At 39.8% G+C, this 13,677-nt stretch overlaps 1 protein-coding gene across 2 annotated transcripts in view; it reads right to left on the bottom strand.

Moving 5' to 3' along the window:
* Positions 1-12,919, bottom strand: part of LOC115658063 (SLAIN motif-containing protein-like) — a 69,607-nt gene extending 56,688 nt beyond the window's left edge. Inside the window, exons 1-3 of one of the 2 annotated variants that reach the window (XM_030576543.1) lie at positions 12,782-12,919; positions 10,797-10,837; positions 8,951-9,682 (exon numbers count right to left, since the gene is read on the bottom strand). In XM_030576543.1, coding sequence (XP_030432403.1) covers positions 8,951-9,660 — 710 coding nt within the window. In that variant the 5' untranslated portion in view covers positions 9,661-9,682; positions 10,797-10,837; positions 12,782-12,919. The remainder of the gene's footprint in view (positions 1-8,950; positions 9,683-10,796; positions 10,838-12,781) is intronic. The other variant, XM_030576544.1, reaches the window with a different exon arrangement.
* Between the last annotated feature and the right edge of the window lie 758 nt (positions 12,920-13,677).

Here is a 13,677-nt window from a genome sequence, read left to right as displayed (position 1 = left end):
TGGATATTAGGAAGTTTAGACTTGAAATTAGATGAAGGTTTCTAACCATTAGGGGAGTGAAGTTCTGGAACAGCCTTCCGAGGAAGTAGTGGGGGCAAAAGACTTATCTGGCTTTAAGACTAAGCTTGATAAGTATATGGAGGGGATGTTATGATAGGATAGTTTAATTTGGGCAATTGATCTTGGATTATCACCAGATAAGTCTGCTCAATGGTCTGCGGGGAGATGTTGGATGGAATGGGAACTGAGTTACTGCAGAGAATTCCTTCTTGGGTGCTGGCTGGTGAGTCTTGCCCACATGCTCAGGGTTTAGCTGATCACCATATTTGGGGTCGGGAAGGAATTTTCCTCCAGGGCGGATTGGCAGGGGCCCTGGAGGTTTTTCGCCTTCCCCTGCAGCATGGGGCATGGGTCGCTTGCTGGTGGATTCTCTGCAGCTTGAGGTCTTCAAACCAATTTTGAGGATTTCAATAACTCAGTCCTGGGTTAGGGGTTGTTATAAAAGTGGATAGGTAGGGTTCTGTGGCCTGCCTTGTGCAGGAGGTCAGACTAGATGATCATATTGGTCCCTTCTGACCTATGAGTCTATGGGAGACCCCCTTGAAGGTTACAGCGAGCTGCCACCTTGCTTTAATCTTTGAGTCTATTTCCAGCTTGCAGGTACTGTCAAAGTCTTGTGCTGAATTCCTTTAATGCTCAAACATGCTATAATATCCAAGCAGTAAGGGCAAGCTGTGTTCAGAATTTTAACACTAACCATTTGTTGTTATTTTGGTACATACAAAATCCTCACACCCACCTCTCACATTGGCCAACATTTTCAAACATGCCTGCTAATTTTTGTGCCTCAGATTCTGGATGCCCTCCTTGAAATGCCGTAAAGGGTGCCAATTTTCAGAGCTGGGTTTCTCAGCACTTTCCGAAAATCAGGCCCCTTCAGGCATTTCAAACTGGGTACCCAAAAAATCAAGGCACAAAAATTATGTTTCTTGCTTTGAAAGTCTTGGCCAGTTTTATTAAAAAAATAACTAACATTTAGCTCTTCCCATATCCCACATTTTTCAGTTGACCTACAGAACATAGACTAGTGAAATACAAAGAGACAAGTCTGATTAGTTCCCTCTAAACATGGGTGATCTCTAATTTTTAGCTGAAAATATCATCTTCTCCTTTTCCCTCTTACTTGGACTTTTCCTTTTTCTTAGTATACTTCCATCTTTTTAGGAGGCAAACGATGTACCCGAGTAACACTGGCACACTAACTGAAATGCCACCCTATTTATGCAGATGAAATGCCAGCTGAGATCAGCGGTAGATAACTAGCTTTAAATAGTTTTCTGGATTAACTACCTTTGCTCACAAGTATAGCAATCCTCACATTTGGTGTGAACAACGGCTTAAGATGGTTACCACCAGCAGAAAGTGTAGCAATGCTAGTTTCATTAAAAACTGTCAAATCCATTTTATATTTGGTGACAAATGTTTTTAACAAAATGAACTCTCTCTGAATCATAGGTTGTATCAGCGGGAGTTGTCAGAATATGTAGACAAGCTCTTACATGCCGACTTATCCTATGGCATTACAGAACTGTGGTTAACACTGAAAAAGACAGTCAACCTTTATTTTTCCCCTCTCAAATACATTTACCTGAAGCTGTGACATTTGCTTCCTAGAGTTTTATCTGCAAAACTCAAAGCCTTTGCAGTGCTTCAAATCATGATTAAATGGACTGTGTGCATATGAACAACCACACAAAGTTATATTACTATTTAAATTCAGCTTTTAAGACTACCTATTGATCTTGTTAAAAAGACAGCATAAGATATTAATAAACTGACAGTATATGAAAAGGAGTATTTAGCATAAGACTTTTGTTCTTTAGTAGCATGAAAATGACTAACTGGAATCCCCAAATTTCACACTGGCAATCCAGGTACATTAGAATGCACTTCTTTCCCTACTAGAATACAAGGAAATTCATGTACACACACTTCTTTGGGAAAGAAACCACAAGATATTCAACCTCCTGTGCCTTGGATCTACTAGCCAACAGCAAACAAAGGGCCTAATTCGTTATTTCCCTGCACCTTGCAACCATTGTGCTGTGTGGATGAAAAAATGCTAGCATTTTATACTCACTGTGGACCATTCTAAGTGATTAAATAAAGAACCTATTCTGATCCCGTTTATTCAAATAAACTATAAAACAAAACTAGTGTAAGTCTGGAATAACACCACAGAAATCAACGGAGTTACACTGGCGTAAGAAGTAGGGAAGAGTTCAAAATCAGACCCAAAATGCAGGGCAAAAATGAAGTGGGCTACAATTATTAACCTGTACAGGAAATGTTTAAATTTGTCTGTTCATCTTTACAGTGATTTTAAGATCCAGATTTACAAAGGAATTTAGGGGCCTAAAGATGCAGGCAGCTAGTAGAATTCACAAAACCACATAAATAGGTTTAAAAAATCCGAACAGAACCACAGCACTAGTACAATGCTGCGAGACTTGCATCCTAAAACAACTGTAGAGAAATGTTTAAATGTCAAACAAAGAATTCACTAGCATTCTAAGAAGTTGCATAGAAATATCAGTCTTACTTTATTTAAAGGGACACTGTCAGGTTCATTTAGGTTTATAAATCCTTGTTTCTGCAAAATCTTTCTGACTTAAATATGTATAAATTGCACTGAACAGTTACTACAGAGAAGGCAAATTCACCACTCTGGAAAATTTGGCGCACACTGCTAAAATAAATTACTGAAACTGTGAGAACCTAACACTTATTTCCTTAACTTGTAAAATGTTCAGTGTAGATTTGATAGAAATAAGCCTTTACTGAATAATTAAACATCAGACTAGATTAAAAAACTGCTTTATGAAGCACATTTCTTTTAGCTCTACTTTGAATTTACATCTGTTCTGCAGATGAACTACTTAATGAAACGGCCTAAAATGTAGTTTGCAGTGCAGTTGTAGCTGTGTCAGTTCCAAAAGCTTGTCTCTCTCACCAACAGAGCTTAGCCAATAAAATCTATTAATTCACCCACCTTGTCTCTCAAAAAGATAGCTTGAAAGGAATAATCACAAATAAGTCACGAAGGTAACAAAAAGCACCACTACATGAGCACATTGTGGAAAAAGTGCATTACATTAAAAATGTTGTTATATTTTCAACTCATCCTGTAGATTTTACATCAGGGTGGATTGATCTAAATCACAGTGATTTAAATCAGTGATCACCAAGCCTTGATTTTAATTAACTTTTTCATTTCCAGTCTTCAGTTGTTTTCTAAAGAAAAGTGCATTCTCAGTGACTGACATAACCACTGAAACATGTTGATTTACAACAAAATAGAGCCTTTTCACTAGTTTGGTAGATATTTTTGCTACTTATAAGGGTACACTTACAACTATATACATTTATTCAAACAATTATATAGCTTAATAGTTCCCGATTCTTATTAAAATGATATATTGCTTATTTACTAAATTAAGTTTTATTCAAGATTAAGCCTAACTTTTAATCAGGGGTATTTTTAGTAAAAGTCATGGACAGGTCACGGGCAGTAAACAAAAAAATCATGTCCCCTGACCTGTCCATGACTTTTACTAAAAATACCCAACCAAAACTGGGAGGGGCAGGAGGGCACTCAAGGGACACCGCAGGTGCTGGGAAGGGGGGGTTGGTGGGGCTGGGGCAGGCTCCCTGTCCAGCTCCTGGAAAGTGGCAACCCCAGCTCCCTAGCTCTGCCCCAAGCCCCGGATCTGCAACTCCCACTGGAACCAATGGGAGCAGCAGGGGTGCTGCTTGGCTGCTGGCAGAGGCAGCATGTGGAGCTTGGGGAGCTGAGCCTCCCCTCCAGGTAAGCACTCTCCCCAAACTCCTGCTGCTGGGAGGCAAGGGGGCCCCGAGACTGTCCCAGCAGCAGCCAGTGCACATGGTCCAGGGCCAGCCGCAAGAGGCTGCTGTGGAAGTCACGGATTCTGTGACTTCCATGACCCACACAGAGCTTTACTTATGATATGTTCTGACATGCTGCATTAGGATGGTAACCGGAATTTATTTTTATTAAAACAACCTTAAATGCTTTGGATACATAAACTTCTCTTATCAAAAGATATTTTACATGTGCAGCTAAATGATTTATTAAACAGAGTGATTAACTATAGTTAGTGAATTAAACTAATTATTTTCAGATCAGCCTGGGAAATTTTTCAAATATGCCTCAGTTTAAGTTGGCTAGAGCTTAAGTTCATACTCGCTTAAATCTCTTGAAAATATAACAGTCTCCTAACTTATTTAGGCTGCCCTATTGTGCCATATTTATAAAGCTTAACCTCAAAAGTTAGAGTCAGGGGAAAAATATCTTTCTTTATAAAGGAAAGCAGACTTTAATTCATAGTTTTTGATAGAGACTTGTAGTTTCAGCATGTTTGTTTGTTTGTTTTTAAAGCGATATTATAAGTAGGCTGGGCCTTGACATGCTTTGTGTTAAATTCAGATTTCATTTTAAACATAGTTCATAGAACAAAAGGAAACACATCGATTTTTTTTTTTAAATCCACCCTGTTTTACAAGCAAAATCAGATCTGTTAAGGGGTTTTAGAAGCAGTATTTTTAGTGGCACTTATTCCTCTATTCTACTTGAAAGAAGCACACCTTTGTGTCTTTAAAAGCATATATGTCACTGTTTACAGGAACAAAGTTAGACCTACCTGTTGTTTAGGTCCATAAGAACACATTCAGATGAACCAGGTAGTCTTGTGCTGAAAATGCTGGACTAGGATTCTGGAAACCTGGGTTCAGAGTCCCAGTTTTATTTCAAATATGCAACCTTGGAAAAAAGTCATTTAATTCTCTGTCTCAGTTTGCCTACATGTAATAGTACTTCTCTACCTCACAGGAGCACTGGAGGAAAACAATCATTAAAGTTTGTGAGGTAGGTTCTAGAATGATGAGGGTCAAGCATGTTATAAATAGAACACTGTCAGCTACATACCTATTGCACTTCCCCCACGTTGACAGCATTTTTACATGTGAGTAAGCCCCTTCGTTTTCAGTTTAAACTAGGGCTGTCAAGTGATTTAAAAAAATTAGTCACAATTAATCACATTGTTAAATAATAATAAAACTTATTTAATATTTGTGGATGTTTTCTACATTTTCAAATATATTGATTGTACAGTGCTCACTTTATATTTATTACAAATATTTGCACTGTAAAAAAACAAAAATACTATTTTTCAATTCACCTAATACAAGTACTGTAGTGCAATCTCTATCATGAAAGTTGAATTTACAAATGTAGAATTATGTACAAAAAAAAACCTACACTCTAAAATAATGTAAAACATTAGAGCCTACAGTTCATTCAGTCCTATTTCTTGTTCAGCCAATCACCAAGATGAACAAGTTTGTTTACATTTGCAGGAGATAATGGTGCCCACTTCTTGTTTACAATGTCATCTGAAAGTGAGAACAGATGTTCGCATGACACTGTTGTAGCTGGTATTGCAAGATATTTATGTGCCAGATGTGCTAAAGATCCATATGTCCCTTCATGCTTCAACCACCATTCCAGAAGACATGCGTCCATGCTGATGACAGGTTCTGCTTGATAATGATCTAAAGCAGTGTAGTGTTCACTTTCATCATCTGAGTCAGATGCCACCAGCAATAGGTTGGTTTTCTTTTGTGATGGTTCGGGTTCGATAGTTTCCGCACTGAAGTGTTGCTCTTTTAAGACTTCTGAAAGCATGCTCCACACCTCGCCCCTCTCAGATTCTGGAATGCACTTCAAATTCTTAAACCTTGGATCGAAAGCTGTAGCTATCTTTAGAAATCTCATATTGGTACCTTCTTTGCATTCTGTCAAATCTGCAGTGAAAGTGTTCTTAAAATGAACATGTGCTGGGTCATCATCCGAGACTGCTATAACATGAAACATAAGGCAGAATGCAGGTAAAACAGAGCAGGGGACATACAGTTCTCCCCCAAGGAGTTCAGTCACAAATTTAATTAATGCTTTTTTTTTTTTTTTTTAATAACAAAGAGTCATCAGCATGGAAGCACATCCTCCAGAATGGTGCCGAAGCATGAAGAGGCATATGAATGTTTAACATATCTGGAAAGTAAATACCTTGCAATTCTGGCTACAAAAGTGCCATGAAAATGCCTGTTCTCACTTTCTGATGACATTGTAAATAAGAAGAGGGCAGCATTAATCTCCTGTAAATGAAAATCTGGTTTGTCTTAGCAATCGGCTGAAAAAGAAGTAGTAGTGCGTGGACTTTTAGGCTCTGAAGTTTACATTGTTTTGTTTTTGAGTGTAGTTAAGTAACAAAAAAAAAAGTACATTCGTTAATTGCACTTTCACGACAGAGAAATTGCACTACAGTACTTATAAGGTGAATTGAAAAATGCTATTTCTTTTGTTTATCATTTTTACAGTGCAAATATTTGTAATAAAAAATACACACTTTGATTTCAATTACACAGAATACAGTATATATGAAAATGTAAAAAAAACAAAATACTTAATGAATTTTCATTGGTATTCTGTTGTTTAACAGTGTGATTAAAACTGCAATTAATCGTGATAAAATTTGAGTTAATAGCATGCAATTAATCAACAGCCCTAGTTTAAACTGATTTTTACAGAAAAAATCCTGGGTTTTACAAAAAGTATTATTCTTTTTTCCCTCCCAATTTTCACCCTACTTTTGGGTCATTCAAATATATATAAAAAATAACTTGTTTTATTAGGAAGACACAATACATTACATGAGATATGTTTTACGATAACGCATTAATGTTTGAACAGACTAATGAATCTCACACCCATTTCAAGCTGTTAGATAATGGTTTAGAGATCTGACACACTAAAATGAGAAGAAAATGAAAATCTATATCAGAATGTGTTTCAGAACACAAGAAAGTACTGGAAAGTTTTAATAAAAACAAAAGCAGGAGAAAAGGGTGAAGTTGAGTGTATGAGCTGCAAACGGTGTGGCCCAATTATTAAATGTAAATATTTACAGGCTAATAGATCTGAATCTAAATAGTAAACTGTTTATTCAAATGAAAAGTTTTATTTGGGGATTAGAGATCTATTGTTTTCTTAAACTCAGAGGTGGCATTGTGTTTGAGTTCTTTTTAGTTCTGCAGCAAACCACACTGAATTCCATTCACCAAAGCTTTAATCTGCTGAATACATTTTCTCCTATCCTTCAGTCCACCAAAATAAACCCTGATATTAACCCAGAAAAAATAACAGTTTTTTGCACCTATTTTACCTGTTTTTGTTGTAATAACAAACACTGATAAATTTCTGGGAAAATTAAATAAAATAAACACCAAAAACAAAAGGCCCTACAAGTGAGATATTCAGTACACAAGAACCCTTTGAAAGCCCACAGAGGTGTCAGAGATGTGTTTTTTGTTTGTTTCTTTAAAAAGGTTCAATAGGATATTTACAGGTTTTGGTGAGAGTAGATTTAGGGCCCAACAACCTTGACAGTTAACACAAATTGTCATCTACTGCACTGAGAAAGAATAAACATATTTGCTTTCAGTTACAGCAATCTTAGATGTTGTCTGTAATTAGAATGGGTAGAAAATTTTCATATGGAACTGTGAGTCCCTTTAAAAGAGAACGATAATCTTATATTTGTCTTTTTTAACTGTTCCCTGTTTGTGTAGGTTAGATTTTGATCATACACAGGTATCTGACTGAAAATGATAAATTCCTTCATTACACTAACAATGTAACTGGACTTCAGAAGGCTCATTTATAAACATTAATATAGGAGTGTATGTACACAATTCTCTGCAGCACCTTTTCATTTTTGTTATATGCATTTGCATGTGAAGCCTGATCTATATTGTCCTGGTGAAGAAGTCAACCAAAGTTAACATTTCTTGCATTGATTAGTCTTAACTGCCAAGTGCCATTTGCTAAACATGCACCTTACTGAGCACTTGCCATAAGTGCCACAAACAAACAACTTTAATAGTTTCATATTCCAATAAATGTTTCTCATTTTTAAGAAATCTGATCACACATTTTCAGGTATTCTGAAGGTGTGAACAGTTAGATTATAAAAAGTGACAATCAAATCTGACCAAATGTTTAGGCTTCATAAAAGTTTCACAGAAGCTAAGAATACCAAAAATATTTTCAACAGGGAGACAACCAATGGAAAAGTTTTTAAAGACAATGCAGCATTACAGTAGTACACAAGAACCTGAGAAATGCAAGAAGAAATTAGATTAAAAGTATTTTTTTTAACTAGATGGAGTCTTTTCCGCTCCTCAAACTAGCAAGAAGAGACAGTAGTGCCATGTAATTTGAAAGATAATTGTTTCCCTGTATATTTATAATCAAAATCTCAGATTCGAACTGTAAATGATGTTACTAAGGCAGGGGTCGGCAACCTCTGGCATGTGGCTCGCCAGGGTAAGCACCCTGGCGGGCCAGGCCAGTTTGTTTACCTGCTGCACCAACAGGTTTAGCCGATCACGGCTCCCACTGGCCACGGTTCGCTGTCTCAGGCCAACGGGGGTGCGGAAAGCCGCAGCCAGCACATCCCTTGCCCGCGCTGCTTCCTGCCACCCCCATTGGCCTGGGACAGCGATGCGGCAGGTAAAAAAACTGTCTCAGCCTGCCAGGGTGCTTACCCCTGCATTAAGGTATTTCAGACCAATTATAGTTAGTCTAAATGGTCAAGGACAGAAACAGTCTGTTTATGCTCATTTCATTCCAGCACAGGACTCTTGTAAACAAATAACTAATATTAACACCTTGATACTAGCTCCAGAAATGAAAATAGTGTACACTGTTCCATGTTAAAAGGGAATCAGATGAATAATGTTTAACATGGGAATTCCAACTGCAGTCTACTTTTCAGAACCTTTGTAATACTCAGAGCTTTGACATACATACCAGCTGTCCTCTTCATCACTGCAGTTCCCAAGTTCTAGCACTTCCACTTCATCCAAAGCAGTATCATTCAAGAAGCTTTCTAAATCTCCACTCTCTTCATTTAGATTCTGTTCACTCATTTTTACAGATGGATGAATACCTATAGTGATTAAGTCTTCCACGAGTTCTGTGCTGCTACTCCTATCCAGACTTGAAGAACAGCTGACATTAACATCATTCTGCATTTCTGCATCATTCATATATTTTGAGTTGGGAGACACTTTCTCAGTAATACTAGGGAGGCTATAATGCATTTGTATATCCACAACTTTTTTTAAGCAGTCGCTCTCTTTCACCTCTCTTCTTATTTTACTTAGTTTGTCATGTACATCTGCCATTATCTGTAATTCTTGCTTCTCTGTTATAGTGTTGATGCTATTGTTAATTTCCATTCCATTGAGCCCTGAGTTATGATTATTTACACCCGTGTTTGTTTGTGTATTTGTCCCTAGCACATTTCTGTGGCTCCTAGTTCTCAGCTGCTGATTCTGGATCTCAAGTCTTCTCACTAGTTCCTGCAGCTTTCGTACCTCCTCCAACTCTGGGTGCACCTGATCAGTACCTAGTTCTGTCTCAGATCCCATTGCGGAATTCTCTGTTGAGCCCCGCCCCAAGTCAGGTTCAATGGCATGGTCCTGCTGTATGACAGGAGCGCTCCCAGGAACTACCATTTTCGAGACACACACAGCCTCACTGTAAGACATCAAAATATAGAAATTTAAGTGCATAAAGATGTACAATATCATTTTAAAATAAAGCCTGGTTTTACACAAAAATCCTGACATTTTATAAGCTGAAACTAATGACCTTTGGGGTAGGATAATGTTTACATTTGAAGACTATATGCTATAGATTAGATCCACCAAAATCAGTTTAAGTACATTAATCCAATGCTGGCTTCAAATATTTTCCAACCACAATATAAGGTTATAAATTCATTGAAATAACTGGATATCACTAAGAGATTCAGAAGCAACGTATGCCTATCTTTGTTAGATATATTAAGGTGAACTTGTGTGCCAGAGGCAGTTTGGCCCCAGACATATTACAGAGCATATTACATGTATCCTTTCAAAGTACTTAGTTTGCGCAACTATTGTTAGAAATTAGATTAAACCAATTTCCTTGTATGCAGTCATTTACAGTAGTTTAGTTTCCATCTGTTTACATACAAATACATTGAAAAAATACTGACTGAACAGAGTCAGGAAGTAGAGCAAGATGCTCATCTCAGACAATGGAAAACAAAGAAAATGGTAAAACACTTTGTGCAAGAGTTAACACTAGAAAAACACTTCAGAAAATATTACTATTGGCTCCGCTAAAAGATGATGCACTAACTATATTAAATCAGTAATAACAGCACCTCAGTTATTGTGGAACACATGAAAGTAATCGTAAGTAATGTTTTTACTAGCGTGCTTTTCTTGTTGCAGTGGAAAAATTTAAGAAGCAAACTCTCTGATCAAGAAATAAAATATCAACAAAGAACAAAATATCAGACCTCATATTACAGGCTCCAATATGTTTTTGGAAGATAAACATGTGCTGTTCTTGAGTTAAGTGCTATTGTCTGTCTTCAAGCAATTATGGTGGTTGTGTTGACTAAAAAAAGGGTATGTATAGAACTATCAGTCAGCCCTAAATTGCATACATATGCAGACTTGAAAAACACTAATGCTAGAAAATATGCATCCTTCACTTTCATTACCACCATTTTATACTTCTTAACCAGTCATCATAATTATAATAATAACTATACAAAGAAAGTTACACAAAAAGATATTTGAGCTCCATATTTACTTACTGAAGTCATCCAAAAAATCTTCTGATTTTTTCCTGTGCAACCTTTGAAACATAAAAAGAACAGCTGAATTAGTTCCAAAACTGACCCTTCATTTAAAAGCCTCCCTTGTAATTTCAAGTTAGTGTACCATGATACAGCAAGCAAACACACACACACGACAATTCTGGCCACGTCCATTTTATTGTGGGGAAAAAAAGAAAAAAAAAAGTTACAAGGACACAACCAACTTGAATTCTAATCAATCAAAACACACACACTGACACCATTTCAGGTGCTACATCTGTACTGAGAATCCAGGCCAGTTTTTGTGGGTTTATAGTCAAGTTCTCTCTCTCATCACTTCTCTGGAGCTGCCTGAAAGACCCACAAAAAACAAGGAAAACTGCCAAACTATACAGAGGAAACAGTGAAAAAAAGACTACACAAAGTGCAGTCAAATGCATAAAGTAAACAAACTGGAAAAAAAACAGAAAATTGTTTTCCTTCCAATGTCTCGGTTACCTTATGTTATTTATAACAACAATACTTAATTTCTACAGGAAAAAGAGTGTGGTGGAGGGGGCTGTTTGTTTTAAGTTGATGCTGCATTTTTCCCCTTTGATTATCTATATACAAGATGAACGTTTACAGTTTAGACTGAGGTATTGTTTCTAAAGGCTTTGAACAAAAGGATGCTACAAGTGAACTGAATTCACTTTAAACAGTACTACTTAAAAGTTATGCATGAGGAAAAATGGTACTGAGGTTGTTTTGGCATGGGGAACTCAAACTTGTTTGAGCTACAAAGCAATCCAATACCCAGTAACAAGCTTAGATCAGAAGCCTCTTCTGTCAATCTATTTGATCACTAAGTAGAAAACAAGTTATTTAAGAGGTATGGTTCTGCGAGGCCCTGAAGGAATCAGCATCAGAAGGAAATTTAAAACTTCCATTCTCACAGCAGAACACAGTGAACCCAAGGGGAAAAATAAAGAGCTTTGTCACTTGCATAATCAACTCCATCAAAGACTAAAGGAAATAAAGCTAGATTTTGTTTCACTGGGAAAACAGGCAAACAGATTAAAGAAACATCAGCCCTTCCACAAACAAACCAAATCTAGAGATCACAGGCAACTACCAAATAAGCAGTAGTAGTAACATAGTATAAAAACAGTTTTTTTAAAACCCTGCAGTTCACTACTAAAAATGAGTAGCCATAAAATAACGATTTAGATATCCTGAAAAGTAACATCTAGATTTTTAACAGCGACAGCAGGGAGATGGACTCCCCCTGTGATAAATGGCAAGGGATACAGCAGAAATGAACAATTGCCTAGGTTTCCCCACCCCTAGCATCAGCAAGGTCATTTCATAAAGAGCCCTTCCTCCTGCAGCCAAACGCAAACCCCCCTTCCTTTGGGCAAAGAGGCAGGGTTTATCCCAACAAAGCAGGCCGGTGTGCTTGCATTTTTCAGCCCAGCGCATTGCCTTTCCGGCCAACCTGTCCCCAACCTGTCCAGGGGGTTGATGGTAATGCAAAACCAAAGGCAAGAAACGAACCCACCACTCGCTGCAGGCCATGCGGGCTGCTCAGTGAGAATCCGGCTTCACCGCCTCTCTGGGGACACACACAGCGACCACCACGCCCGATCGCACACAGCCCTGATGCGCAGGGAGGGATGGACAGCTCCGGCCTGCTCCGCTGGCCGCACAATGGCACCAGCCCGTGTCCAGTGGAGAACTAGGTCGGGGAGGATTAAAGTCGGGGACAAGCGCCGAGAGGGAACAGCGTGAAAAGCACAAACCCCTTAATGGGGGGCGGGGAATCCCCGCGGGCCCAGCAAGGGGGGAAGGAGCCCAGGAAGGGGGGAGCCCGGGGGGGCCCGCAGGGGGCGCTGCCCGGTGAGGCGGAGCCCGTGGGGGTGGTGGCTGCTACGGTAGCCCGTGAAGCGGCGAACGGAGGCCGCGGTGCTGGCTGGGGGGAGCGGCCTCCGCACACACGGTACCTGCTGCGCTGCCGGTCCTAGGCTCGCGCCGCTGCCGCCTTTCCCCAGCTACGGTTGGAGCCTCTTTCGCTCCTGGAGGGGGAGGCTGCGGCGCGCGCATTCGAGCCCCGCCCCGCCTCCTCCTCGGCGTGCGCCCCCCAGCAGCCGCCAGCCAAGTTGGCGCAGGGCTAGTGGAGCGGAGCGCGCGCAGGCTGCTGCGGCAGGGGCAGGCTCTGCACTGAGCTCCCACTGGGCGTCAAGGGCTGCATGAAAGCGACATGGTTGCTTGATGCTATGGGACAAGGCTGCCGCCCGGGCCCTGCGAAACTGTATGCAAATTATGGAAATCGGCGTTCAGAGAGTATGCAAATTGCTGTGTGAAACTTGCGTGTCTTTACACCTTCTTTTGTGCACTGGGCATGCATGTTCCTATGTGCCCAGGGGTTACCAGCTTTCTGATTGTAGAAAACCAGACACCATTGCTCCGTCCCCTGCCCCCACACCTTCTCTGAAGCGCCCCCGCAACCCCCCCTCCCTCATTTGATCTCCCCAACCCTCGTTCACTTTCACCAGGCTGGGGCAAGGGGTTGGGGTGCAGAAGGATGTGAGGGTTCCTGCTGGGGGTACAGGCTCTAGGGTGGTGCCAGGGATGAGGAGTGTGGGATACAGGAGGGGGATCCGGTATGGGGAGGTAGGCTGAAGGGAAGGGGGGGAGGAATAGTTCAGTGGTTTGAGTATTGGCCTTGTTGCAGACACAGCAGTGCCAGAGGCAAGCAACAGCGGTTCGTTGCCCAGAGTGCTTAAGCACCAGTAAACACACCAGGGTGGAGAAGCAAACAACCAAATTTATTTGAGCTCAAATAAGGTGCAAGGGAGAAATAACAATCTCAGATCCTGCACCCCTAAAACAAGCAGTT

The sequence above is a fragment of the Gopherus evgoodei genome, chromosome 9 (assembly GCF_007399415.2).
Source record: "Gopherus evgoodei ecotype Sinaloan lineage chromosome 9, rGopEvg1_v1.p, whole genome shotgun sequence".
Taxonomy (NCBI): Eukaryota; Metazoa; Chordata; order Testudines; family Testudinidae; genus Gopherus; species Gopherus evgoodei.
The sequence above is the reverse complement of the archived record's forward strand: the minus strand, read 5'-3'. Positions and strand labels throughout refer to the sequence as shown.